Below are 27,842 nucleotides of genomic sequence, written 5' to 3' on the forward strand. Positions count from 1 at the left end.
CCCTGAGCATGCGTTCAATGCAAAGCAGAGGTCTGTGATTATTAAACACACACACACACATGTGCACACGCTAGCTACGGGAAGCTCATCCTCCGAAAAAGCGCAGGAATGTCAGACAGCTGTGTGTGTCCGTGACCGCTCCATCTCCCACTGAGCCCATTATGTCTGCACACACAGTCACATGATCTGAAATCCCTGCACTCGTTTGTACGTGAATGTCCACATATGTAGACTTAAAGACCACTTGCCCAAACAAAAGGCACATAGAGTTTTTGCACATAGACACACGGGCTCCAGCTTCCCCCTCCTCCTCCCACCGCATACTTGTCCAGACTGCACCACTAAAAACACAATCCCATTGGAGACATATTGATATACGACTGGTGCCAGGGCTGAGATGAAATGAAATATGACAAAAAAAAAAAAAAAAACAGAGAGAAGCATGGTGGTATTTTGCAAATTGCGCTCTTATTCTGTCCACCTAAATTTTACCTGTGATGAGTAAAAACGTAACAGCCCCATCTATCTGTCTTTGTCCACTTTTCTGTATTTCCTCCCCCCTTTCTTTATGACGCTAAAGCTAAATAGAGTCGAAGCTAATTAAGTGTACATGGGAGAAAGAGAAGAATGGGTCAGGGTCTGGTTTCCATTAGGCCCACATGTTGCTGATTTAGTGGTGTGAGGGGGAGAAAAATGTAAAAAAAAAAAAAAAAAAAAAAAAAAAAAAAAGAGAAGAAAGAATAAAAATGTTGGTTGGGAGTAAAGGAGAAATGAGAGGGAAATGAGAGAGAATGAGATGAGGGAGGGAGAAGAAAGAAGCCGGGGGGAGTCAGAGGTTGAGGAGGAGAGGAGTGGGAGGGGGCTCTGACAGCATTCGCTTCGTACCAGACTTTCTGTGGAAAAGGAGGAGTAAAGGAAGGAGGGAGGGGCAGCGCTGGCGTTGTGCCTCCTGACCTAGATTGGGCAAAGTCCGCTGTTTTCGACTCTTCTTGCTTTTAAAGTGGACGTCCTCCATGACCCCTGCCTCTCATTCTACATCTGATTTCACACCCCACTCTTTTCTTATCTACTCCCACATGTGTTAGTTTTTTTTTTCCACTTCTCTGGGAAGGAAGCTCAAGCATTTTTACAATTAATTAATGCACAGAAACATCTGCAGGATGTGATGTGGTCGTATTCTTGTCCTGTTTTTAGCCTTCCATGTGTTCCTTTATTTAGCAGGGCCTGTCTTTGTGTACAGTCACTATTACCACAACAATCACCCTAGTCTATGTATCATAATCACCTACAGCCTTTACCTTGTGCTTGTGTTTTGTTTTTCTTGTCTTACATGTTTGATTGTGCCTTATTTCTGTGAATATTAGGGGCCTTCTTTTTTTTTTTTTTTACTACAAATAGCATGAGGGAAAGTTTTAAAAAATAAGTTTTTCCCTTTTTAAATGTTTCTTACATTTGTAGTTTTGTACATTTTGTTTCTATTCAGTTTTTGTTGATGCATGCAGGGCATGTTCCATAAGGCCTGTGCACTCCTGTGTAGAGTACTTTAAGAATTCCACAATAAAACTCAAAGGTAAAAGCAACACAAGTCTTTTTGATGCACTTATTTATACAGGACACACTCACTTGCCTGTGCTTGATCTGCTGTTGTGATGTTAAGTTCAAATGGTTACTTCTATTTACAGCCACAAGAGGGCATCATCGCCTCTAAAATGTTAAACAGTCTGTATTATGTGTACTGTTGTTACTAAATACAAATAAAATGATGAAGTAAAACCTACTATAAAAGGTACAGTTCAGAGATAACTACTCTTCTGTGCTGTTTGTGATTGATTATTCCATCCCAGACATATCTATAAATTGTGAGCAAAACCAATTTGTCCATAAAATGCCAACTTTCCTGAATATTTTTATATTACCATTTTATATTTTGTTTAGTAATTTAAAACTGCCGGTCATACTTAATCAGCCAGAGTAGTTATTTTTCATGCTTTTGTTACTGAAAACATCTGTTAAATAAAAAAAAATATGTTAAATACTTAATGCAGTGGTTCCCAACCTTTTTTGGCATATGACCGCATTTTAACATCACAAATTTCTGGTGACCCCAAACATTCAAAACAAGACATTCTTTTGCTAAAATTAATTTGTTTTTGGTAAAGTCATAGTTTGTTATACTATGGTGCAAATAAACGTTAATTTTAGATTACATTTAAGCTATATAAGGTATATCATGCACCTTTTTGATGTCTGCTTCTCAGTTTCTCTTGGAGATGTCTTAGCAGAGCCAGGTGGTCTAAGAAATCTTTCCATTCTCTGTTCAGACCAGTTTTCTGACTGCGACTGTGTCCAGGCAAGTTGAAACGCATGCAGTCGCATAATCAATCAAGATATGCCCTCTCAGATATTATATCCTGCATTTTATTTGAACTTCATGTTTATTAGGAAAAGTGTGTGGTGTTTTAATCATAATAAAACATATATTTAAGCATTAAAAATATTCTTTATTAATCATTTTTTAAATTTATTTATCAATTACTAGATATTTCAGGGGACCCCATTTGAATTCCAGGCGACCCCACGTGGTGTCGCAACCCCAAGGTTGGAAATCACTGACTTAATGGGTTCATGTTTATACATTTGGTGGAGTTTGTTCTCCTTCTCATTAGTCAAACATGGAGACATTTTAAATACTTTATAAATAACACAAAATAAATGCAGTGGTACAGACAATGTACATATGATAAAAACGAAATGTAATGTGAATGTGTCACAGGCCCGTAAAAATCCTGTCCTGATTTATTCTGAAAAGAGGAAAAAAGGGTTCTATTGTAGCAGAGAAATAATGGAGCGACAGTTGTTTAGTGTCTGTATTTAACAATAAAATGCATGTACTGGTTTAACCTTTAAAGACCCAAACTTCCACCAGAGACCAAAACCATCTACTGATCTAAACTGTTTAATACCTACTGATCCACTAATCCTATCAATACATGTAAATAACTGGTGTAAAATACAGATTGTCATCTTTTCATGGTCATCAGATATGACCCATTTGGACATTCAGAGGCTCCGTTATTACCATGTAAACACCGTCATCTACAACATTAATTCACCAGTAAAACCCATGGAATTCGATAAATGACAGGGGATGGACACATATATTGTACTGAAAAAGTCTATTTTTCTTAATTTTTTTTTCTGTTTTGATACAACCTTTGAAATTTCTCTGATCTTTTATGAACATCTACATGATCAGTGAATTAAATATTGGAGAGCAGATAATCTTCACTGGAAAAAAATACAAAATGCAGAGGATAATACTATAATAAATGTGATAAATCACTTAGGAAAGGTTAAATAGTGAGAAAAATTCATTTGGGAACTGGCACAAATATCACATTGTATCTAGTGTTGCTTTCGTCAACTAAAATGCTGACAAAATATTTTCGTCAACAAACCTTTATCGTGTGACGAAAACGAGACGAGACGTAACAAAAATGGTGGTAATGTGACGATAACTATAATTAAATGTGTAATGCAATATTGTTGACAAATAAAAATGAGACTAAATGTAGTTTACAAAACAAAAACTGTGATAAAATGTCTCTTCCCATAAGCAGACTTGCTCAGATTCAAAAGTTAAATGATATGATTTAGGTTGATAGATCACTGTACATACCAGAAGGCAATGAGCATTTTATATTGTTCACTTATTCCGCCATATTTGAGTTATTGTATTGAAGTATGGGGCGACACATATATGAGTAACACAAAGCCATTGATTTTATGACGGAAAAGAGCAATAAGAATCATGTATAATGTTAATTTCAGGGAACATACAAATGAGTTGTTTATTAAATCAGGATTATTTAAGTTGAAAGAGTTAGCTGAATTAAGGACATTGCTGATTGTGTTTAGAGCGAGAAATGGACTTTTGCAAATTTGCAGAGATTATTTGTTTTAGTATCACAGGATGAAGAACATAGAAGGAGGTTTAACTTTAAACAGCAAAGGGTTCGGACTAATGTGAAGCAAATGTGTTTCTATTGTGGAATTCTTTGGCAGTGGAAGAGAAGAGCTGTACAAATATTTTTCAGTTTTAAGTGGATGTATGAGGAAAGAATAGAGAAGCTTTATAAAAGCATGTAATGAAATAATTTAATTTATGGATGTTGGATTTGTTTTATTTGCACTGACTATCATGTAAACTGTTTACTGTAATAGTTGAAACGGCAACCTATCTGATGTAAGCAGATGTTTCAAGGAAGAGGCAGGTATTATAAGTTTTCTTCATCCTGCTCCTTTCCAATCATTTAGATTGGAATGAATGAATAAAATGAAAAATGAAATATTAACCCTTTCATGCATGAATTATGAGAACCTTAGTCAATATTTTTTTCTTGAGTGTTTTTATTTCTCTTTAGGCATGAAAAAAACAATGCAAATGAATTTTTTTTATGAATCTATTTTTTGTGGAGTTACAAAAATGTCCACTTAGCTGGACACCATGCATTTCATTTTTGAAGCAAAGAAATATGTATTTAAAATGCATCATCAGAAAGTGATATACTGTGTGAAAACTATGAAATAAGAACATTTTTAATGCTGCTAATTGCTAAATCGCTAATGTTTTCTCACATTTTATCATACTGTAATATTAGTTATTACTCATTTCATGGAAATAAGATCCTCCTGAGACAAAGGAATTTGACAGTTTTAGCTTTTTTACATTAAAAAATTGTCATGATTGGAAACTGCATAATGCAACAATTTTTTCAGATATATTTTTAAAATAGTTTTTATTTATTGCATTTATTGCATTTGAATAGCGTTTTAGTTCATCAGTTCAGATCTGCACTATTCCTTTTAAGCTAAAAGTTTTTATCTGTTTTAACTGCTTGTCTCTTTTATCTGTTTATCTGTTTTTCTCTATTTACCTGATTTTTGTCTGTCTGTCTGTCTGTTTGTTTGTTTGTTTGTTTGTTTTTCTCATGCCTTCTGCTGTAATGCTTTTAATTTTTCATGTAAAGCACTTTGAATTGTCTTGTACATGAAATGTGCTAATATAAATAAACCTGCCTTGCCTTGCCTATTGATTGATTTTTTTTTTTTTTAATGGAATGTCCTTTGTAATGCACAGCATTTTTAAAGTAAAACTGTCAAACTTTTGTCCCCTACAAAGGACAAAATGCATTGCTGGGTCTCAGGAGGATATGCAAAAAAAAAAAAAAAAAAGTTTCAGAAAACTGTTAATTACAGTCTAATAACGATTAGCAACTGATTTACACTAAAACATGTTACTGCAGATCAGGTTTACCATGAGCAGCAAAGTTACAATAATTGTATGAACTGCAGTGTTTGGGAGGATGCATAAGCGTCCACTGTGTTGGCTGATATGCAAGTAAAACAACAAAACCCATGAATATATAAGAGAACAGCTGTGGAATATCTGTCCACTGTAGTGACCGCTATGCATGAAAGGGTTAACAGCACAACTACAACAACACTAAAGGTTTTCTCAGTGCAGTTGTTCTCATTTTATTCTTTGCATGCAGGATGGCTTTTACTTCCACACATCCACCTGAGTAAATGACCTGCTGCTTTGTGTACACCTTCCAGATGTAACGCAGATCGTACGGTCTTGGTAGTACTCTACATGAGGTCCATGCGTGCTTGCTTTCTCCGGTTGCGTCCCAGTGGGAGCACCTTCCAGCATGTCTTTATGTCAGAGGTAATCAGGATTATCTGCAGTCAGAGATCATCCACTACAGCTTTACGTCTCAACTCGCTTTCTCTTTCTTCTCCTCTTCCTGTTTTTCCTCCCTCATTTCAGTCTGTTGTTGGATTTTATTTTTTTTTTGCCTCTATTAAAGTCACATAAATGCCTCTACATTCAACAAAAAGTAATCTGTATAATCAGTCATGGTTTCCTGCAAAGTTTCCCCCAGAAATTAGAGGCAGCTGTTTAGATGGAACACGCTCGGCTTCATTCTGTTCCCCTCCAGAGTATCTTTTTCCAAACTGGTCCCCATCCTCTGCTTTATCCAGATGTTCATTTAGGATTGAGGCCACCGTGGTGGTGCCACACTCCAGCCGTGGACCAAGGGTCTATGTCATCGGCCTGTTCCTCGCAGCTTATCCCCTGCTGAGCTGATAATGGGATCTGCCCGCTGCCTCCTGCCTCATCAGCACCATAAACTTGTGCTGCAGTTCCAGTTCTGCAGCACAACCACAGGCCTCACCGGATGTGTGTGATCTGGTCACTTGGCACTCACCTGATGGACATATTGTTTTTCTTTCTGTCTGTCACTTTCACTTTGTCTTTTATTCCAAACATCTCATTTACTATCCAAACTCATGCCTGCATTCTTATAAATCCACCTCACACACCAATTGGGTTCTTTCTGCACTTCAACTGAATGTTTACTTGTTACAACATAAAAAAACAAATTAACCATGTCCTGTTTATTGGCCATTCAGGTAATGAGGGCAGTATTAGAACCCTGTTAATCACTTGAAGGCATCGTTCCATCCTTTCTCTCCTTTGTTCCCATTTCATCTTCTTTAACTGCATTTTTTTTTTTGTCTCTTCTTCTTCTTTTTGCTTTTTTCCCTTCTTTTCCTTACACTTTTTTTTCTATTATCCATCCTGCTGTCTTTTTACAAAGATGGATAAAAAATAGTAAAAAATATTTTTAAAAACCCTAAAAAAAACTGACATACACTGCAAAAATCTAAATCTTACAAGGTGTATTTTTCTCATTTCTTGTCAAAATATCTCATCACACTTAAAATAAGACATAATCACCTACAGAGTAACTTGTAATTGAGATATAAGAACTTATTTTTAGACAATAGATCTTGAAAATCTTATTTCAAGAAATCTTAGCAAGGTAATTTTCACTTGTTCCATTGGCAGGTTTTTGTTTTTTTTTTTGCTTGAATTAAGCAAAAAAAAAAAAAAAGTCTTGAATTAAGCAAAAAAAAAAAAATCTGCCAATGGAACAAGTGAAAATTATCTTGCTAAGATTTCTTGAAATAAGATTTTCAAGATCTATTGTCTAAAAATCAGTTCTTATATCTCACTGAAAAGTTACTCTTTAGGTGATTATATCTTAATGTCAGTGTGATGAGATATTTTGACTAGAAATGAAAAAAATACACTTTGTAAGATTTTGATTTTGGCAGTGTAGAATAACACATACATAAGTAAAACACACCTAAAACACATTCACCATTTAGTCCGATTAGGTTCATACTGTCTACTAGAACCTATAAAAAATTATTTTTCTTTTTTGTCAGACAGATGGAACAAAGTTAATTCTTTTACCCTGACATGTTTTGACTCTCACCTGTTGCCTGGCAAACCGGGATAAATCGGATGTCAATGACACGTCACAGTAATGTCAAGTGACCCTTCTGAGGAAGGCTACAGGTTATAGCCGAAACATGTAAAAGAATGAACTTTGTTCCATCTGTCTGACAAAAAAGAAAAAGAAATCTTCATACATTCACCATTTAAAAGACATTCCCAAGTAACTGAGCAAAATAAAGTGCATATGCATGTATGACAAAGTGCAACTCAGTGATTTATTCACCATTTTCACTGCATATTACTGTAGTAAGCAGGGTTTAATATATATACTGTGTGTATAATTTTTTTTTGCAAACTTCACCATCAGGTAGTCTTATTCCTTCTAGAGGCCCCCAGTGCACAAGTGCATATTAATTTTGTGTCTTTTTTTTCTTTTTTCTGCCTATTTTGGTGATATTTAGTGATAGTGGGCATGCTTCTGTTTATATGCAGCAGGGGTGTCAAACTCATTTTAGTTCACAGGCCACATACAGCTGAATATGATATAAAGTGGGCCAGACCAGTAAAATAAAACATATAATAGAGTAAGAACTTATAAATGACGTCAACTACAAAGTTTTTCTATGTTTTGTGTGAAAAAAGTAAAATCCCATAATGAAAATATTTACATCTACAAATTGTACTTGAACATAACATGAACAAATACGAAGAACCTGAAAATTTGTAAGAAAAATAAGTGCAATTTTATCAGTATTAAGCCTAAGTTTATTTATTTACACTTGTGCATCGCAACATACACATCATAGTGGATCTACAAATACACAAAAGTTTTAGTAACAGGCAGAATATTGGTACAATTCCATTGACTTCTCTTAAGACATTTCAGGTCACATTTTTTGTAAAAGGCTAGTTTGTTAATGTAAATATTTTTGTGTAATTTTGCTTTTATTATACTAAAACAAAGGGGAAAATGTGCGGTTTTCATTATTTATAGGTTATCATGATAGTATTTCACTGGTCTGATCCACTTTAGATTGAAGTGACCTAAAATGATTTTAACATCCTTGATTGTTAATTTCTTCAGTGTAATTTTTGCATTTCACAAATTCTTCCCAGGGGCCGGATTGGACCCTTTGGTAGGCCGATTTTGGCCCCCAGGCTGCATGTTTGACACCTGTGATATACAGGAAGTTGAAGTTGATTATAGGTCCTTATCTGCACATGGTGGGAGACTTAAACCACATGTGGTGGGAATCATCACTTTGTGCTTGCTGCTGTTTTCCCAGGCGGGGTGGGGTGAGGTAGTGGTAACAGTTTATAGGTCACAAGGATGATGTCACATAGGTTTCTCTGACGTTAATCTGCGATTGCTCACAGTCCAGGATTGTGCCTCGACCTTCAGGTGCTGCTGGGTAATCCCGTTAGCCCCGGGGAGCTGCAGTGGAAATCAGAGCAGACCTGTGTCGGCTGCACTGCGCTCTGGATCTTTACACCACAGGCATGCAGAACCACCTGTAGAGCAACAGGTAAGGACCACACGCCTGACATCCTGAACCTGAGGAAATACATGCTTTCACCTTAAGATATGTGTCAGTGTGAGGGAGGTGCTGTGCTGATCAGTTTGTTGGTTATAATGTTACTGTGGGCAGCATCTCTGCAGGTGTGAGAAGGTTCCTTTATATCCTCTTATATCCTCCTGAGACCCAGCAATGCATTTTTGTCCTCTGTAGTAGACAAGAGTTTCACAGCTTTACTTAGAAAAAAAAAAAAACACTGTCCACTGCAAAAGACTTTCCATAAAAATTTTAAAAAATGCATCTGAAAAAACTATTGCATCATGCTGATTCCAATAAAAGCAATTATTTAATGTAAAAAAGCCAAAACTTGTACTTTCCTGAGTCTCAGGAGGATATCCTCTAGTGCTGTGTGGCCTCATCTGAGGACAGAGAACAGATACTGTGACACTTCTACCAACAAAATCAATCCTGTGATTGTTTGACCTGCATGTTGGATCAGACAAAATGATCTCGTATGAAGGTGTCCTCTTTGCCAGGACTTGATCCCGACCCTAGATTAGATGGTGGCAGAGCTGCACTATTTAATCCAATACAATGATTTTGAGATTAGGCCACGAAGAGGCCTCTCTGATCTTTGCTGATTGGGACAGTGTTTCTGAAATCACCCGGGATGACCGTTGAAACAACTATTTATCTTGGAGTTTACATGTATGTTACTGTGGCAGATAACTAAATCTAAGCCATGTTTAATACACAAACAAGCAAAATGAAGTCTGTAATTACAGATACTGATAACCATTCCAGGCAATTTAGGACATTCAGATACAGAAATAATCATTATCTTGGTCATAACAGACAATAAATACAAAAGACCAAATTGAATTACTACTTAGTCCATACATAAATGTGACATTTACTTGGTAATGAAGACTCAACTTCATTTTAATAAAAGTTCTGTTTAATTAGACATTTTACTGTTTTATTTTTTCCATATGTTTTGCATTATGTTTGTGTCTGAAATAAACTAAACTAAAAAACTGTATTTACTGATTCAATTTCAACCAGTTTCACTAGAAAAAAGTATATAACTATATAATAATGAGTGACATTAATGACAAAGAAGCACAAAACTATATATATTTTACTCTTATTTAGACATTTTTCAAATTTCCACCTAATGGTGGTGCTGTTCTAAAATAATCTTTGCTAGATATATAAAGTTTAATGCTTTTCTCATGATTAAAATGCCAAACACATGGTTTCCTTGCATTGAATTCATTCATTATGAGCAATTTAAATTATTGGTGCATATTGTGTGACCAATGGGAGATATTATTGACACCAAATATGATTGAATATGTATGAATTTGTTTTAAAATGATTAAAATGTACTCAAATTGTCTGAATAAATCTAACTGAAGTTTGTCGGCGCTTTAGTACACGCAAAATCCAAATCAATGTTTGTAAAATATTAATTAATACAAAAATTGTTTGGTTTCAACCTACTTTTTTATTAAATCAACTTGGTTACATTAAATATTTAGTTTGCATTGACTATATGTGAAAACTCACTTGGATTAATTTTTTTTTACAGCTTTAAATACTACTCAATAATATTATCTTTGACTGTCACGTTTTGGAGGTATTTTTCAGTCGTCCTGTTCTGCTGCAGGTCGGTCCTGCAGGTTCAGTGGCTCTTTTCCTCATTACTGAAGTGGATTACCTCAGCAGGCTGATAACTGTCAAAGCGGATGATAAGCACATTTCAGATTAGGTCTAAGACAAGTGGCTCTCCAGCTGGATCTGTGCCAATCTCATCTTGAATCTGTGTGGACCTGTTACATTTCCACTACTGCATCTATACATTTGTAACCAACATTTCCACCTGGTCTAACTGGCTTAAGTTAAATGAGTTAACCCTCTGTAACCTGCGGAGGCTGTCGTCGCTAAAGCATCTTAAGTGCACTTTAACCCTGAGTAAAGTTGACATCCGTCCGTCTGACTTGTGGTTTTTAGTCTGATGTTTGACTTCTGTGCGTGTTTGGACGATTAGCAGCATCCTGAGTGATTACAATTAAATGTTTCAGTTAAAGCTTTATCTGCCCTTTTTTTTATACTTTATGTTTGACAGATTTTACATTTTTTAACAAACAGAAAATAAAACGCAAATGCAAAGACATAGGACGAGCATCAACAAGCACAGACAGAGCAGTGTCAAAACTTAAAGTACAATGGGAACAAAGTGCGTCAATGAGTCATAATACTGTCCCATTATTTTGTCCCATCTTTTTACACAGAAAAACACTTTACATGGAGGTTTCACTTTGTACCAGTACCCTTCATCAGACCTCATTACTTCCAGATTTAGGGCTCTTAGTCTGATAAATGAAGTGGCTACTTTAATGAGGAAAGAGTTATTAGTATTTACTCTTATCATCATCAGCGTTTTCAACCATGTTTGATTAAGAGCTTTTGAGGGGCGTGTTCTAAATTTGTAGGTGCATGTGCGTTTGTTCAACAGGATGTTCAACTGGGTGGTGAAAGTGGTCCCCCAACCCCCTGAAGCTCCTGCGACAGAGGAACCTGCCAAGACACAGGCCCCTGTAGGAGAACACACACACACACACACACACACACACACATACACACACACTTAGAAAACCATCCTGAACATAAACCAAAGTAACGTTAACCTCCTAAGACCCAGCTATGGGTTTTCTGTCCACATTTGTGGACAAGAGTTTCACAACTTTATACAAAAAAAAAAAAGAAAAAAAGAAAGAAAGAAAACAAAACTGCCCACCACAAAGGAAATTCCATAAAATTGTTTTAAAAAAAAAAATGCATCTGAAAAAACTGTTGCATCATGATGTTTCCAATGTAGGCATTTATTTGATAAAAAAACAAAAAAAAGCTGGTACTTTGCTGACATTTCCTGGGTCTCAGGAGGTTAATGACTCCTGTGGAAGAGGTTTTATCAGCCAGACAAAGACAATGACAATGGACGGAAATAAATGAACCCTCTGTTTTGTTTGGAAATTGTAAGAGTATGTTTTAAAATGGGAATTGATCAGATTTTACTAATAACATTCTTCTATCCTTTATCATTTCTCACATTAATTTCTTATGTGGTCTTTGTGGGAAGCATTGAGATAAGATTTTTTTTAACATGAAATAAATATTTTACCAACATTACAATTAATTAATTAATGTTGTTTTCATCTCTATTTAGGGTCATACTTTAGATCATTTCTTTCTTTCTTTCTTTCTTTCTTTCTTTCTTTCTTTCTTTCTTTCTTTCTTTCTTTCTTTCTTTCTTTCTGTCTGTCTGTCTGTCTGTCTGTCTATCCATCCATCCATCCATCCATCCATCCATCCAGTGATATTACATTTAAATGACACCATACAAAGATGTAAAATATCATTAAGATGCAAAATTACAAAACAGCAACTTTACAAATACATCCTAAGACATACCAATTAAATTTACTGGTTCTGTTGTTATACATCCTTCATATCCTCAACATCATGGATATAAAGAACTGATGTGCTCAGATGTGTATGATTCTGATCGAACTGGTTCAGAGCTGGAACTGGTTCTCTATTCCCATCCCTGTTTCTAACCCTGTGTTTTTTCTTTCTCCCTTTTTCTGACCATTAAGAGTCCGCCCAAACCCAAAGAAGGTGAGGGTTATTACTTGTGTTACACCTTTGCTTTAAAATTGTGTGTTTTCACAAGAGATGACTAAGACTGCATCTAAAAAGTGCTTTGTTTTGTTTTTTAAGCTCCCGCTGTGAAGAATCCTCCACTAAACAATACAGAGGAGGGATCAGACGATAGGTAAAACATCCACCACCTTTCATTCTCGGATATTTTTAACACGTAAATATTTTGTGTAGACTTAATGTGTTTCATTATCTCCTCTGCAGCCAGGCCCAGACTGGAGTTTTAGGTTGGCTGTCTAATGGGTTTGTCAGTGCTCTGCCACAGCCCTCAGGCTCCCCAAGACTCAACAGGGCCAACTGTGATGCCAAGGTGAGGATATAGAACAAGGGTGTCAAATATGTGGCTTGTGGGTCAAAACCAGCTCAATCAAATCCAGCCTGCAGTATGAATTTGCAAAGTGCAAAAAATACACTGAAAATATTAACAGTCAAGGGTGTCAAACGCATTGTAGCTCATGGAACACAAAGACTTATTCGATCTCAAGTGGGTCAGACCAGTAAAATAATGGTCTAATAACCTAAAAAAGAGGACTACTCCAAATTTTTGTCTCTGTTTTAGTGTAAAAAAGAAAAGTTAAATTACATGATAAAAAATATTGACATTTACAAACTGTCCTTGTGAATAATATAAACCATGACGAACAAGAAAAATAAGTAGATTTTAACAATTTTATGCCTGTTACTTCATGTTTTGTCCCTTTGTAGATCCACTCTCTATAAGTTGAAATGCACATGTATAAATGAGAAGCAAAATATTGTTAAAATTGCACTTAATATTTTTGCACAGAAACAAAGAGAAAAATTTGGGGTTATTATTTTCATATATTTACTTGAGATCAAATCGAGCTTGAACTAAAATGTTTTTTAACACCCCTGGTATGGAGGTTTAACTGCACATGTAGTCTACTGATAACAAGGAAAACCTGTCTGCAGATGTTAATGATGCTCACATTATTAAAACTATTTAAGAAAAGGAATGTGAGGAGGACTTTTGCTTCTGTAAAGTGAAAGAAGCTCTTACCTGTTTCCTTCTGTTTCTGTTTTTTTCCTCCACCAGACAGGAGAGGATGGAGAAAGGTACAGTATGTGATATCTAAGTGTTTAGTGCTTTTTAAATATAAAGTATTATATGTTATATGTTGAGGGTCTGTGTCTCTTTCAGGTCGGGGGTGATCGAGTGGGTCACACAAGGTCTGACCAAAGTGTTGCCTCAGCCTGACGAGAAATACAAAGAAACGAACAAAGTCGACACTGACGAACACACTGAGGTGAGGAATGACCCAGTCTGTTATACAATAAATGTTTGTGGCCTAGAAATAGTCATCAGGTAATATTAGAGCCCTCTATTTGGACTTTAACTGCTATTTGAATGGGCTTCTTTAGGTAGAAAATGAGCATCAAAAAATGTAGACAGAGACCTGAAGAATGTCATTGTATCTGTCCTCAAATCAGTAATAAACCATCTGGTCACATACTAGCCTGTTGCTTGCTTCTGCTAGACTGAAAGACAGTGTGTTTTTGTTTAATATTTAATGATTTTCTTATGTAAAAATGAAAATCATATCTGCAAATTAATCTGCAATAGTGTATTTTTCTTTTGTAGGTCTATGAGGTGGCAACAATGCCAGGTACGTGTTACATTTTATAAGTATAATTATTAACTTGAAAATTCTATATTCTTGTAGAATACAAAAAAGTCATAAAAAATGTTGCGGATAATCAGTGTTTCAAAAATATACACAATATATAAAATAATAGTCTTACAGGCACTCTGATACAAAATAAAGTCAATTAATTGCAGAGCATTCCCTGAATTTTAACAGAAATCCACAGGTGGACTAATTACTTTTCCAGTGTTTGATAATTTGATGTGTCGATCATGAAATCAAGCTTTTTGCTGATGACACAAACATATTCCGAACTATCTACCGTAAAGGCGGCATATTTATCTAAACCCACTTTTATTAGTCTTTGGTTCATTTATTTGTGTATTTGGACCCAAATAGTTCATAAAGTTTGAATTTGAACTCTTCAGGTGTAGAAAAACTATCTTTATATTCATTTTGGCAAAAATCAAGTGGATTTCTACAACCTGTTTCAATTCCTTCTAAATTTGCTACATCTATAACTAGTTATGTCTCAACATTTTCACATATAAGGTCAAGACTTCCGATGAACATTTCTCCAAGTACGACATAATTGTTTATCATCAGCAGCAGTTGTAGTAAAAACTGAAAATATGTTCAAACTTCGAGGCAATTACCTAAAATGTTCAGTTGATGGTTGAACTGGACAGAGCAGAACAGGCAACAACCTGGAGGGGGCGAGGCCTGAAGCGGCTCATTTGCATTTAAAAGGCCAGTGCTCAAACCATCTTTCTGGTGTCATTATTCAGAAATAGGGTTGAAGATGGACTTATGGAGTTGAATTAATGAAGAATTCAGACCCAAGCAGAGCATTTACAGTTTATATAGACCACAGGGAAATGTTTTAAAATGTGTAATTCCATTGAAAAAAAAAAAAAAAAGCAAAATATGACTCCTTTAAATATGTGTCATTTCCAGTCTGAACATTGTGTTTTTCTGTTAACCCGTCCAGATTATGATCCTCTTCCTCACATCCCTGTGGTGGAGATGGTGTCAGAGGATGAGGTTTCGGAGCTTGAACCTCAGTTCCCTCCAAAGTGAGTATGAACAGGCCTCGTACAGTGTTAATCCCAGCTTAGTCCCAGTCTAGGTGTTACACTTTACCATCTGCATTAACCCATAAAGACCCAGTGCTTCTTCTGTGTCAGTTTCCAAATGAATGTCTCTATCTATTTACTAATTCTTATTTGATTTATGACCATTTATTATAATATTATACTCTGTATTTTGTGTTTTTTCAGTATAAATCATGTATTTTCCTGTATTTAATTTACTGATCATGTGGATGGTCATAAAAGCTCAGATGAAAATTGTGTTTTATTATATCAGAAACAGAGAAAACTGAAGAATAGGTGACTTTTTTGACAAAACATATCATTAATCGAACATAAAACAAGCATCTCCATTCACTGTCATTGATTAATCTTCATGGGTTTTACTGGTGAATCAATGTTCTAGAAGATAACGGTGTTTCCATGTTCACTACGGAGCCTCTGAACGTCCAAATGGGTCATATCTGATGACTATGAAAAGATGATAAACTGCATTTTACCTCAATTCTTTACATGCACTGGTAGGATTAGTGGATCAACAGGTATTAAACAGTTTAGATCAGAAGATGCTTGTGTTCGTCATTGGCTGTTTGGGTCTTTATGGGTTAATATAAAACATACACCTGCAGACACAGTGACAGTAAGAGGCTGATGTGTGTCTTCTCTTTTGCAGTGTGGTAAACTGGATAAAGCAGATGATTCCTCAGCCGGTTATAGTGCCCCCTGGTGCCGTTGTCGTAGAACCTTCAACCAAGTCCTCCCGCTCCTCTCTGGATAAAAGTAAGAACTCACACACAGATGAATCTAGTCTGAAACACTAAAACATACATAACTTAATACTCTCTTACATTAAACTTTGTCTTTTCTGTTCTCTTCTTCCAAGTTCTGTCTCCTCCACCTGAATCTCTCAGTGGAATCTCACTAGATACCGATGGCAAGGCTGCAGCGTATGTGTCCATCACTTTGAATCACTTTATTTCTATTAGATAAAATAGAATTTCAAAGATCTCCATGTTTGCTTGAGTGATTTTGCCATACAGCTTATTAGATTAGGTTATATTTAACTATGTTATCAGGTTCACTGCGACAATATGAAGCTTGACGTCCAGTTGGCGTGCAAATAATAATAATTAGAAAAAAGGAAAAAAAAGCAACAATACCATTTTTAAAAATGCTGTCATTAAATGTGAATGTTTTTTTTTTTTTTTTTTTTTTTTACTTCATTACCATTACAAAACTTACAGGAAAATATACAGTCGCGGAAAAAATTGTTAGACCATCAAAAGTCATCAGAATCAATGGTTATGCAATCAAGTACTAACTCTTGTGTGTATCATGTGACTAAAACAGACAGAAAAGAAAACATGGAATGCCTAAAAGCACTGTTTTGGCCATACAATGCCATAGATATTGATGTAAGAACTGAAGTATTTTGGTTATTATCAAGAAAACCATGGAAAATGGCAAGATATCAGCTCTGAAATTAAACTCTTATGAGCTATTTTTGGCGTTATCATTATATTTGTCCAAACAAATGTACCTTTAGTTGTACCAGGCATTAAAATGCACAAGAAATTGAAGAAAACAAAGGCGATCTAATCATTTTTTCCACGACTATATAACTGCAATAAGGAAAACAAAAGTAGAAGAAAAGAGAGACACAAACAAAACAAAACAAAATCACCTTGATTGTGGTTTATTTGTTATATGGGTACAGAAGCATATCAAACATCTTAACTAACACAGAAAATAACAGGAGTCCATCTTCTTATACATAAGGGTAGTTTTAACTGTAAGATGCCATCATTTGAACATGTTTAACTTTTTAAATGTCAATGTTTTATGTATATGTGAATAGGTATTTTGTGTTTCTGCAGTATGGTTGGTTGGTTTGTGTCAGGACTGGGTCTGAAGATGCCTCAGCCTGTTACTACACCCAAAGATAACATAGAGGTAAGTTTTGGAGTCTTATTTTTATTTTTCACACTTATCTGCTTTTTCAATCAGGAAAACTGTCATTCGTCATCATCTGTCTCTCCTGGAATGTTGCTTAGAGTGAATATTCTGTTTTTGTTCTCAGGTTGCAGCTGAGGTTCTACAGAAAGGTGAGTTTTGTTGTTTTCATTTCTACGCGTGTGCAGTGCTTTCCAGTAATAAGTAGAAAACCTTCAGCTTGTCTGTTTTATTGGCCACTGTTCCCAAGTGCCACAGTTCACAGTTCAATCAAATAACATCTAAATAACAGCTGATATATTCCCTCTATAAATTGCTTAATGTTAATATTTATGGCTGAGGAAATATTTACTGCCCCAACTATGTGAGAGATATTTGGAAGGTTGTACATATGTGTTTTCTGTTGAGGCGCCGTCTTGTTTTTCCCCCCTAGTTTTTCAAGAGGTGTTTTGGTGGGACGGTGGGAGCCTAACTCAGTCCCTCTTCTCCTTCTGTTTCAGGGGGGAAGGCGCTGCGAGCCCCTTAAACAGCAGGAGGAGACGACTGGGTGACGCTCCGTTTCCCACCGACAGACATGAATAGACATATTGTACTGTTGTCAGACCTACAAGTGCTGTACAGGCGTACGGCTCAGTAAAGAAACTAGGCAGCTGTAAAATAAACTGAGAATACAGAGATATATTCAACTCACCTCACTGTACTGTATTAACACAGTGTCATATGAATGTATTAACTTCAAATGCGTGCTCATTGAACCGTGTAGAATCACAGAGGTTTAAGTAGGCCATTAGATGTGTTTTTGTCTTCAGTATTTGTGTGTTGATTTTGCACTTTTTCTGTTTGACAAGAAAACATAGTCATTGCCATTTGTTAAATTCATTGTATAGGCGTGGAAAGGTTGCTTTTCTCATGTTGCCATTTTCATATCCACAAACACATCAAGCAGGATTTCAGAAGATGATGCATCAGTTGGGAACAAAATTCAATAATACAGTCGTGGAAATAATTATTAGACCACCCTTGTTTTCTTCAATTTCTTGATCATTTTAATGCCTGGTACAACTAAAGGTACATTTGTTTGAACAAATATAATGATAACACAAAAATAGCTCATAAGAGTTTAATTTAAGAGCTGACATCTAGCCATTTTCCGTGTTTTCTTGATAATAACCAAAATCACTTAAGTTCTTGTTAGTTACTTTGTTAGTTTATTGTTTATTTGTCAGGGACAATGTACAAATACATTAATCTCAGAGAGAAGAAATGCTATGCACAAGCTACTTTCCATCTGTTGTTCCCAGGCAGGTGCAAACACAATATAAAACATTTACATTACATGCAATACAAAAGTGTCCTCAGCTCATAATTACAATAGTTAAAAACTTATGTATTTATGTCAATTTCATGTTTCCTAAAAAAATGCAATTTCATCATACTTCATTCCTAAAACACAGGTTTTAAAATCATGCTAAAAAGTGAATTTGTCCTAATTCATCAACCATTAAACATACATTAAAATATGTACCAGTGAATATATATATAAAACACCACTCTACATTAAAAACATGTCAGTTACATCAATATCTATGGCACTGTACTGCCAAAAACAGTGCTTTTAGTCATTCCATGTTTTCTTTTCTGTCTGTTTTAGTCACATGATACACACAGGAGTTAGTACTTGATTGCATAACCATTGATTCTGATGACTTTTGATGGTCTAATAATTTTTTCTATGTCTGTTGCTTCCAAAACTCAATATAATGTCATAGATCATGCTTAAAAGGCAGCTACAGTATGTTACTGTACTATTTTGAAGCACAAATAAAGGCTTTCTGTTTTTAAAGGCTACTTGGTAGTACGAGGGAGATTTTGATGTCAAAGTCTAACTTCTTAATTAGTTCACGTTCCCTAGTTCAGCATAAGGCCTGCTGTGATCCACTTATGGCCTTGAACTGTGAATTGTGGCCTCAGGGTGTGGTCTGTTGTTGTTTCAGGAGGTTGAACTGTTCAATTGGAAAAAAATTGTGTTATTCTAAGGCGGAACTGTAGTAAAGCAAAACAATATAAGCTGTCATGTACGGATACTGAAGGACTAATAAAGACTCAGTGTGTGAACTTAACTATGTGGTGGTCTAATCAGTTATATAACACGTCTGATCCTGCATCCTTCCTTATCTGGATTAACTTTCCTGTCCCACCTGAAACAAATAAACCCAACCAGCAAGTCCATGTGGGCCCCAGAAGGGTTACAATTGGGCTGCATTTAAGGGTCCCATGTGGGTTTGTCTGCAGTTTCCATGGTGGCCCCACATGTGTATGCCCATATCAGAATCAAAATCAGAATCAGAATCTCTTTATTGTCATTGTACCATGTACAACAAAATTGAGGCAAAGCTCCAAGGTTCAGTGCAAGAATTTACAGACAGACAACAAATATCAGTAAAACAACAACAAATATCAGTAAAAGGCACAGTTATTTACATTTAAAAATAAAAAGTATTGCAAACTAAGATATCTGTAAAACATAGAATTTAAGTAGTGCAAATAACATGAGAAGTAGTGCAAATGACATGAGAGATAAATATCGTGGGATAAATAGTGTGAAGAATAAATAATATGATATATTCAGATCTCTGATTTTGGTTCTGATATGGGCAAACACATGCGAGGCCACCATGGAAACTGCAGACAAACCCAAATGGGACCCTTACATGCAGCCCAAATATAACCCTTCTGGGGCCCACGTGGAAATGCTGGCTGGGAAGTGACTAGTTCAGTAGATGTACTGGCCCCTTCACTAGATCAAATATATGCTTTTAGTTTGCACCTAAGAAATAGCTCACAATCCACTTCAGTTGAGTCATTTTACACCATTCGTCTGTACTTTTTAAACATGCGGCAACCTATGTCAACATGTTATAGCTTCATCCAAACTCAAACCTGACATGGTACTAGAAGACGTCGAGTCAGACAATGAGGGCCAGCAGAAACAGGAAAATCAGTCCAAAGCAGCAGCAGCAGCAGCACCATCCACATCACTGACTTCAGCATCAACAGCAGCACAGCAACAGGAAGTAACGCAAGACACACAGACCAATTTACTGCAGGTTCAGCAGGGCTCTGATGCCAACCCGGCACCAGAAGCAACTGATAAAATATCTCAAGAAGATGCTGAGACCCAGACGGGCCGCTGGACACCATTTATCGAAAGCATCAAGAAGGAGGCAGAAGATGTGGCTCTGGCTACTATGGAGGAACGGTAAGGCGACGGAGAGAGTCACCTGCAAAAATATAACATCATGACATCATTTAAGTGAATTTGACCATTAAAAAAGGTCACAATGTTTGACCCTGACTGGATTATGTTACTTTATTTTCCATCTCCAATGCCATATATGTACTGTAAAACAAAATGATTCTATTGTGTCACTGTCTTGTCTTTTTAGTCTGCTGCAGGAGCGCATGGAGATGGCACGCATGGCTGAAGAAGTGGCCAGGCAGACCGCTGAGACCACCATCAGACAGATTGCCACTGAAGGACAGTCCGTCAAGCTCTCACTGGGAAGCCAAGACCTGCTGGAGGAACCTGATGCCGAGTAAGACCCTGTGCAGAGAGTTAGAAAAGGGAAAACTGTTTATGTGTGCTTGTGTTTGTGGTAGTATTCATATGAAGCATAGCACTAACAGTGTGCTTTCTATGACCAGGCTACAACAGGTACAAGAGGAGGAGAGTGAAGTGGAGCGCAATAAAGTTACACAGTAAGAATGCAATCACTACCTTCACAGTTCTATAATTGCCTATCACTCCTGTGTTGTAGTAATCAGTTGTAGAGGTCCACAAAATCAAAACATTTCGATAAATGTAGCTTTTTATAGTGTTATCAGTGTCTTAGTAGTAGCATCTTTTACGTAAAGATCCAGTGTTCTCAGTCTTTAGTGATATCCACTAGTGAAGCTGCAGTCACACACTCACCCTATCCTACATCTGATCAAAAAAAAAAAAAATTTGTTAGAGCCCATGTCATGTTTGTTTAATCCATTTTAGGCCTCATAGTTAATAACAACTCTAGAAAACACAGAAAGTGATGACACAAGTACCAGAGTTTGGGAAGCTACTTTGCAAGCATAGTTCATCATGGCAGTAGTTCAAACAAACTACATTTCTACCCCTGGAAAAATTTAGTTTGTAAACCTACGGCTAGAAAAAGTGGTTTTAGCAACTACTTTTTATTTTCAGCATTAAATTGAGAATGTACATATGGTGTATATGAAATAAAATATGGCCATGGTTGGGGCGGCACGTCGCTATCGGGGGTGGTGCTGGTGAGAGGGTTGTCCATGGTGGTGACAGCCACACAATGTCAGTAATGATCACACATCTGCTAAGCATTCGAGTGCTGCCAGGGCAAGCCAGTCACAGGCAGCGTTGGCTGTGATGTGATGTCCTGACATGATCATGGCTTCAAAGCGATTCAGGATGAAAGAAAAAGGGACTGTCTTGTGTTCAATGGTGAAATACATTTTATATTACAAAAAAACACCCCTTAAATTTATGTTGTTGCCAAAAATTTTAGTTTGCAAATTGGGTAGTAAAACTACAAAAAATTACCCAAAAAGTGCTTGAACTACTTGACACAGCACAAAATATGAATGTAGTTTAGGTATCAGCAAGTTACAGCAAAATGTAATTTAACTACATAGTTCAGTGTCCCCAACACTTACAAGTACGTACTGAACAGTGAGTACTGCACACTGAGTCACAAGCAAAAAAGGTGCACAAAATCATGATGTATGATGTATTTATGTGGACAGAAATCAGGTCATCAGTAACAGGACTAATTACAGGAAACGAAAAAAGGCGCAAATGACTAAAAGCAGCTATCCCAAAGAAATGTACAATGTGACAGGCCAACACATTTTGGTCTACATGGGGGCGTGACACCGCAACAAATGTGCAGTGGTTCATTTCACATAACATTAGTCATGTGAATTTAAATTATGTCAGAAACTAAATTTACTACACTGTTAAAAAAAAAAAAAAAAAAAAAAAAGTAAAAAAAAAACAACATTATTATCCCAGCAGCAGGGGTGCCGAAAAAATACTGTTAAATAACAGAAAATAACCATCTCATAAAAATACTGTAATTTTGCACAATTAAAATACTAACTTTACATGAGATTTTGTTTTTTTGTTTTTTTTACTTTTTAATGTTTAATAAAGAATATTTACCTGTATTAAAACAATCAAATTACCTATATATATATATATATATATATATATATATATATATATATATATATATATATATATACATATACATATACATATATATATATATATATATACATACACATGTATGTATATATATATATATATATATATATATATATATATATAATTTTCAATGAGACTAAGTTGTACAATGTATGTATATATATATATATATATATATATATATATATATATATGTATGTATGTATATATATATATATATAATTTTCAATGAGACTAAGTTGTACAATCCACTGATAAAAACTGTATTTGGACAGTTTATCAGTGCTTATATATGTTATACATTCACAAAAATACATTTATTCAATATTTTTGTTGTGAAACCTCCCGTAATTACACAAGATATTTGTCAATTAACAAACAAGTCTTGTTAAACTTACAGAACAAATACTTCTTTTACCATTAATTGTCAGTAATTTTATCTCATTTTGCTGTTTTTTTTTTACAGTATTAAACTTTAAATTAACAGTTTAATCTCATAAATAGAAAATAAATATTTGTGAAATAATGATAGATTTGCAAATGTATTTAACTGTACTTTTCTGTGAAAAAAAATCTTTTAAAAAATGGAAATTTTATGGTTATTCACTGTTAGTTTTTTCGTGTTATTTTACATTTGACATGTAAAATCACAGTCTATTTTTGTAATTTCATTGATATTTTCCTGTATCTTAAAAATACAGGAAAAATCTGTAGTAAAAATTCTGTTAAATTACAGATTTTTTTTACAGTGTACATTTTCATTAAAAACAGAGGCTGATTAGTCTGAAGTGAGATTCGTATCCTTACTGTTTACACCAACGAAAACTTACACAAACTATGAATATTGTGCTCCATAAATCTCACACACTGGACCTTTAAGTAAAGAAATTAAGTTCCAATAGTAAATATATAGTTTAATTACTTTTTATCACCACTGATAAAGTAGTAACTAAACATCATTTCACTGTAGGCTGTGACGGTGATAAATTCCAGTATAAAGTACATAAATTGCAGAATTATTCCGCCTGATTACTGTGGATGTGTCTCTATAACGCAGCAGACATTAAAATCCCGTGGGTTTTCGTTTTGTGATGTACGCCGCGCGCTGCCTCAGCATCACATACACTTCCATAGCAACCACAGCTTCTCTTGGCAACAGAGGCCCTCAGCCCCTCCCACTCCCTGCCTGCGGTTCCCCCGGTAACTGCGCGCACCTGCTGCCGCCTCACGTACTCCACGCGCAGGCATAAAGATGGAAAGAGATGTGATGGAATATCATCCTCGGTGTTTTTCTACAGTTTATCAAACCTCCTGGTCTGAGTTATACGCTGTAGTTTGTCTCAGCTGACGCGTCTGATGTTTGTGGATGTTTTGTGGAATAATTCGCTCGAAGATATTTCCGGTGGAAGTAAGTATCGTGTCCTAATGATGTGGGTCGATAATTGACTAGTATCCAGTCTGTCATAAAATGGAAAAAAGGACGATATTGTGGAGTTAACCGTGTATTTATGTCGAAATGTAGCTGTTCAACGAATTGTTTAATTAGCTTGCATGCAACAGGTGGTCACCTTATGTCACGCCCTTTAACCACTAACTTAGCTAGCGTTAACACTGATTAAAGTGTATCCTTCTGCATTTAGTATTAAAAGGAAATAGTGCTACAGCCTACTTTTAAAATCTCCCACTGTATACTTCAGGCAGTTTTACTTAAATGACTTAACATTATTAAAAACATGACTACAAATGCAGTCTTAATGTTTATGTTAGTGTTTAATCATTGCAGACAAAGGCTGTTGGCATAAAATGTGAAACTTACGTATTCTAAAGAAGTACATCTTTACTCTCATGTCTTTGTTAGAACTTATTTCTGATTTTTAATCCTAAACGAGGCCAAAGAAGATAGGCTGTTGTAATGATGCCATCACATCTACACCCCATGTTTTAAAACCCAGTAATTTTTACCTTCCAACATACTAAAATTGAGAAAATCCTGGTTAAAAAAATATAGCCACATCCAGTCCCTTAAATTGTACATCCTTTAAAAATTCAATTAATTTGTACAGATGAGTCAGTGTTTACAAAGGATGTACATATGCTGATGTCAAGTTACTGTAAATATGTCACAACAAATCTGGTTAGAAAAATGGCTGTACGTGTTGGAGATGTCCTTCTTATGTCGAACAGTGTATTTTTCTTTTATTTCATTGGGAGTTCAGTAAGAATCTGCAGGAATCCATCCAAACTGTTGTAGGATGGATTCCTTTTTAATGTTCTCTAAGCAAGATCTATCACCTGCAGAGCAATGGAATAACAACAGTGTAATGGCAGCACATCGTTATAATAATAATCTGGTGCCATATGTACCAAAGAGCCTAATGAGGTGATTAGTCCAACTATTTTGTCCCCTCTTTACCCTGCAGGAACAAAGAAAATCTTGCTGAAGTGGAAAAGAAGGAGGAGACTAAGGAGCCAGGTACAGATCCATTTATTCCAACAGAATCTAGATCTGCCCAGATGTGTATGTATATATTTTTTAATGTTAAATTTAATGAAATGTGAAATGTAAAGAAAATTTAGAACCAAAGGAGGAGGAGGCAGAGCCACAGCAGACCGCCGTCACATCACTGCCACCAGATACGACCACTGAGCCTGAGCCTGAGCCTGAGACCAAGACTGAGGCCCAGGCTGAACCAGAGCCAGAACCAAAGCCAGAACCAGAGCCAGAGCAAAAGCCAGAGCCAGAGCAAAACGCAGAGGCTGAACCACAACCAGAAACCAAGACTGAGGAAGCAAGTCCAGAAACTGAACCTGTAACCCAGCAACCACAGAAAACTGAAGGAGACGATCAAAACGCCAACACAGAGAAAGCTGGTGAAAAAGTAATGTCCAAAAGATGAAAAAATAATGCACATTTCACCTCATGTACCACACATGGTGGCTAGCTGTGTTTCCATAAAAGTCAAGCAAATTTGAAGCAAACTTTTGAGAATTTGAAAAAACAAAAATGCAAATTATGTGCATTTTTAGAAACTTATTTGTAGCGAATTATTGAAGCTATATCTTATTGCCAACAAGTGTAAACTGTCACAAACAGCCTTTATTAACAGTGTAGAAGAAACAGAGTATTCAGTATTATGAAAGTGATGTCCTTCTTCAAGGATGAGATGAGAATAAATGGTCTCAGGTGTTACCACGTTGTCAGAATTATTCAAATAGGCACTTCCATTTTCTCTTTGTACATTTGCTCATTTGCAATAGAGGCCAAAAATCACGTCAAGTGAGCAACAACTCCATTTCCCAAAATGTACCAATATGAAATTTTCTAAAGCGACGTAAGTACATTTATGGAAACACACTTAGTGATGTTGAACTAATGCAGCACCTGACATCATTTAGAAATGTAATTGTATAAAAAATCTTTACAATAAATTTTCTTATAATTAAAAAAAAATCTCCTTTAAACAATATTCCTTCTGTTACAACACTTGTGTTTCTTCTTAATTAACAGCTAATTCATATACCTTTGTTCTGTCTGTTTATCCTCTCTTGTGCGTCACAAACTTCATTCATATTATTTTCATTGTAGGAAGAAGATGGTGGAGATGGGTGTGGTGGTATGTACTGTTTTATTTTGTTGTTTTAAATACTTATCACAATTTATTAACATCTGTAGTTTTTATAGTTCACTAGTCTGTTTATGACTCTTATGCTGATTTATTGACTTTTATCTCCAGCCATCCACCATAGTATCTCATTATCAGTTGCAGTGGTTGTCTTTCAGCTTCACAATATTACTGTAGATGTTGCCAGGTGACCGTAAGCCTGTAATAGTGTATCCTGGTCATCCTGTCATTCTCACTGATGAAATTGTCGTTTTCCTGTAGCAGTCTTCCACCTTGCTTAATGCTCTCCCTGACTATATATCTGCCTATCCACCTGTCTCTAGCTCCAGTCAGCTGTGATGCATTTAAGAACTGCCTGATGCGCATTCCTCACACCTCTGAGTGCCTCGGCAACATCAACGCGTTCTTCAAAGAGAACGGCATCTCCTCTCCCAAACTACCCTCTATGCCTAAGCTACCCACCCAGCTCTCTGACGTTACAAAGTACTTACCCTCCCTCCCCCCTGAACTACGCCAAGAATTGTCCCAGATCCGACTCACGCAAGTACCCCGCGACATCGCCCAAACCCTGACTGAGTTCCTGCCCAGAGGCTCTGACGGTTCAGTCGGCCCCAGTCTGTCCAGTCTTTCCCAGAGCCTTTCAAGCATCCCACAGAAGCTCTCTCAGGTTCCCATTCGATCACAGCAGTACTTCCTAAACATCCGAAACCGCCTCAACAGCCTTATGCCACAAGATGCCTAAGAAACAACAACAGCAACAACAGCAAAAACAGAAGAAAGACAAGAATCTGCAAGACTTAGAGCTCAACCGACTTGCCCAACGTTCCCCTCTCCCACCTCCTCATCATCCTTACCTCCGTTCCCGCTCCCCATCTCCTTCCTCCCCTAATGGTAGCACACTAGACTTGCCCAATGTGCCATCCTACCCTCGCTTGCCACCGATCGTCAGCCCCCCAGTGAAACAGCTCAACTCCCCTTCCCACCAGCTGTCGGGCCTCGCTAACCCTGCGTTCTTCATTGAAGATGATTCAGATATTTCACCAATCAGACCTGCAGGTGAATCCACTACAGTGGGAAGTAATGGTCTGCAGTTTGAGATTCCTCATACTGCACCTCAGTGTCATCAGTATCAGCTGTTTTGTAATGTGGTTGTGCTTTCGTGCTTTTGTGGTCTTGTGCCATTGTGTCTCTCAGACAATGGCATGATACATAAACGCTGGCATTTTTTCTGTGATATGTATTGAAAAATGGAAAAAATGCAGGAATTTCCAGTGCATGAGGTGCATAGCTGTGTGTGGAAAGGGTGAACCCTGATTCAGTGATTTTGTGGTGGAGTGCATTCCCGTGTAAAACGTAAAATAATAACAATATCAAAACATTAAAATGATTACGTTACTGTGATAAAAGATTTGTAAATCATTTTGGAGGAAGATCAGATCACTTAATACACTCACCATGAAGACACTGTCATTCACATTTTCAGCTCATGTCTCTTTTCTTTTTGCAACCAAATCTTTCAATTTATGTTTTCTCCTTTTTCGTGCTTGTTTTCCAGTTGTGTTTGTGTGCTGGGGGAGCTTGGGCCTGCTTTTTTATAAGCTGATCAAGAATGAATAATTATAATGAGTGGTTTGCCGAGCCCTAATATGACTCATAGCATATATATGTACATAATATAAGAGCAAACCCCATGTATCCAAGAAGCCTTAAATTGGAGTCATGTGCTACCAGGCAG

General features: G+C 36.3%; 1 protein-coding gene across 1 annotated transcript in view; it reads left to right on the plus strand.

The window, feature by feature from the left end:
* The first annotated feature begins 8,686 nt into the window (after window positions 1-8,686).
* The window catches only part of LOC115421006 (cyclic nucleotide-gated cation channel beta-1-like), a 33,413-nt gene continuing 14,257 nt past the window's right edge, over window positions 8,687-27,842 (plus strand). The window contains 21 exon segments of the mRNA XM_030136658.1: window positions 8,687-8,841; window positions 11,354-11,435; window positions 12,495-12,516; window positions 12,619-12,673; window positions 12,763-12,868; window positions 13,616-13,635; window positions 13,721-13,826; window positions 14,162-14,186; window positions 15,157-15,241; window positions 15,930-16,036; window positions 16,140-16,203; window positions 17,134-17,209; window positions 17,337-17,361; window positions 20,132-20,468; window positions 20,656-20,805; window positions 20,915-20,968; window positions 24,905-24,957; window positions 25,053-25,363; window positions 26,071-26,098; window positions 26,431-26,841; window positions 26,843-27,163. Of these exon segments, the coding sequence (XP_029992518.1) occupies window positions 11,355-11,435; window positions 12,495-12,516; window positions 12,619-12,673; window positions 12,763-12,868; window positions 13,616-13,635; window positions 13,721-13,826; window positions 14,162-14,186; window positions 15,157-15,241; window positions 15,930-16,036; window positions 16,140-16,203; window positions 17,134-17,209; window positions 17,337-17,361; window positions 20,132-20,468; window positions 20,656-20,805; window positions 20,915-20,968; window positions 24,905-24,957; window positions 25,053-25,363; window positions 26,071-26,098; window positions 26,431-26,841; window positions 26,843-27,163 (2,437 nt within the window). The 5' untranslated portion in view covers window positions 8,687-8,841; window position 11,354.

This window comes from Sphaeramia orbicularis, chromosome 6 (assembly GCF_902148855.1).
Source record: "Sphaeramia orbicularis chromosome 6, fSphaOr1.1, whole genome shotgun sequence".
In the NCBI taxonomy this organism is placed as follows: Eukaryota; Metazoa; Chordata; class Actinopteri; order Kurtiformes; family Apogonidae; genus Sphaeramia; species Sphaeramia orbicularis.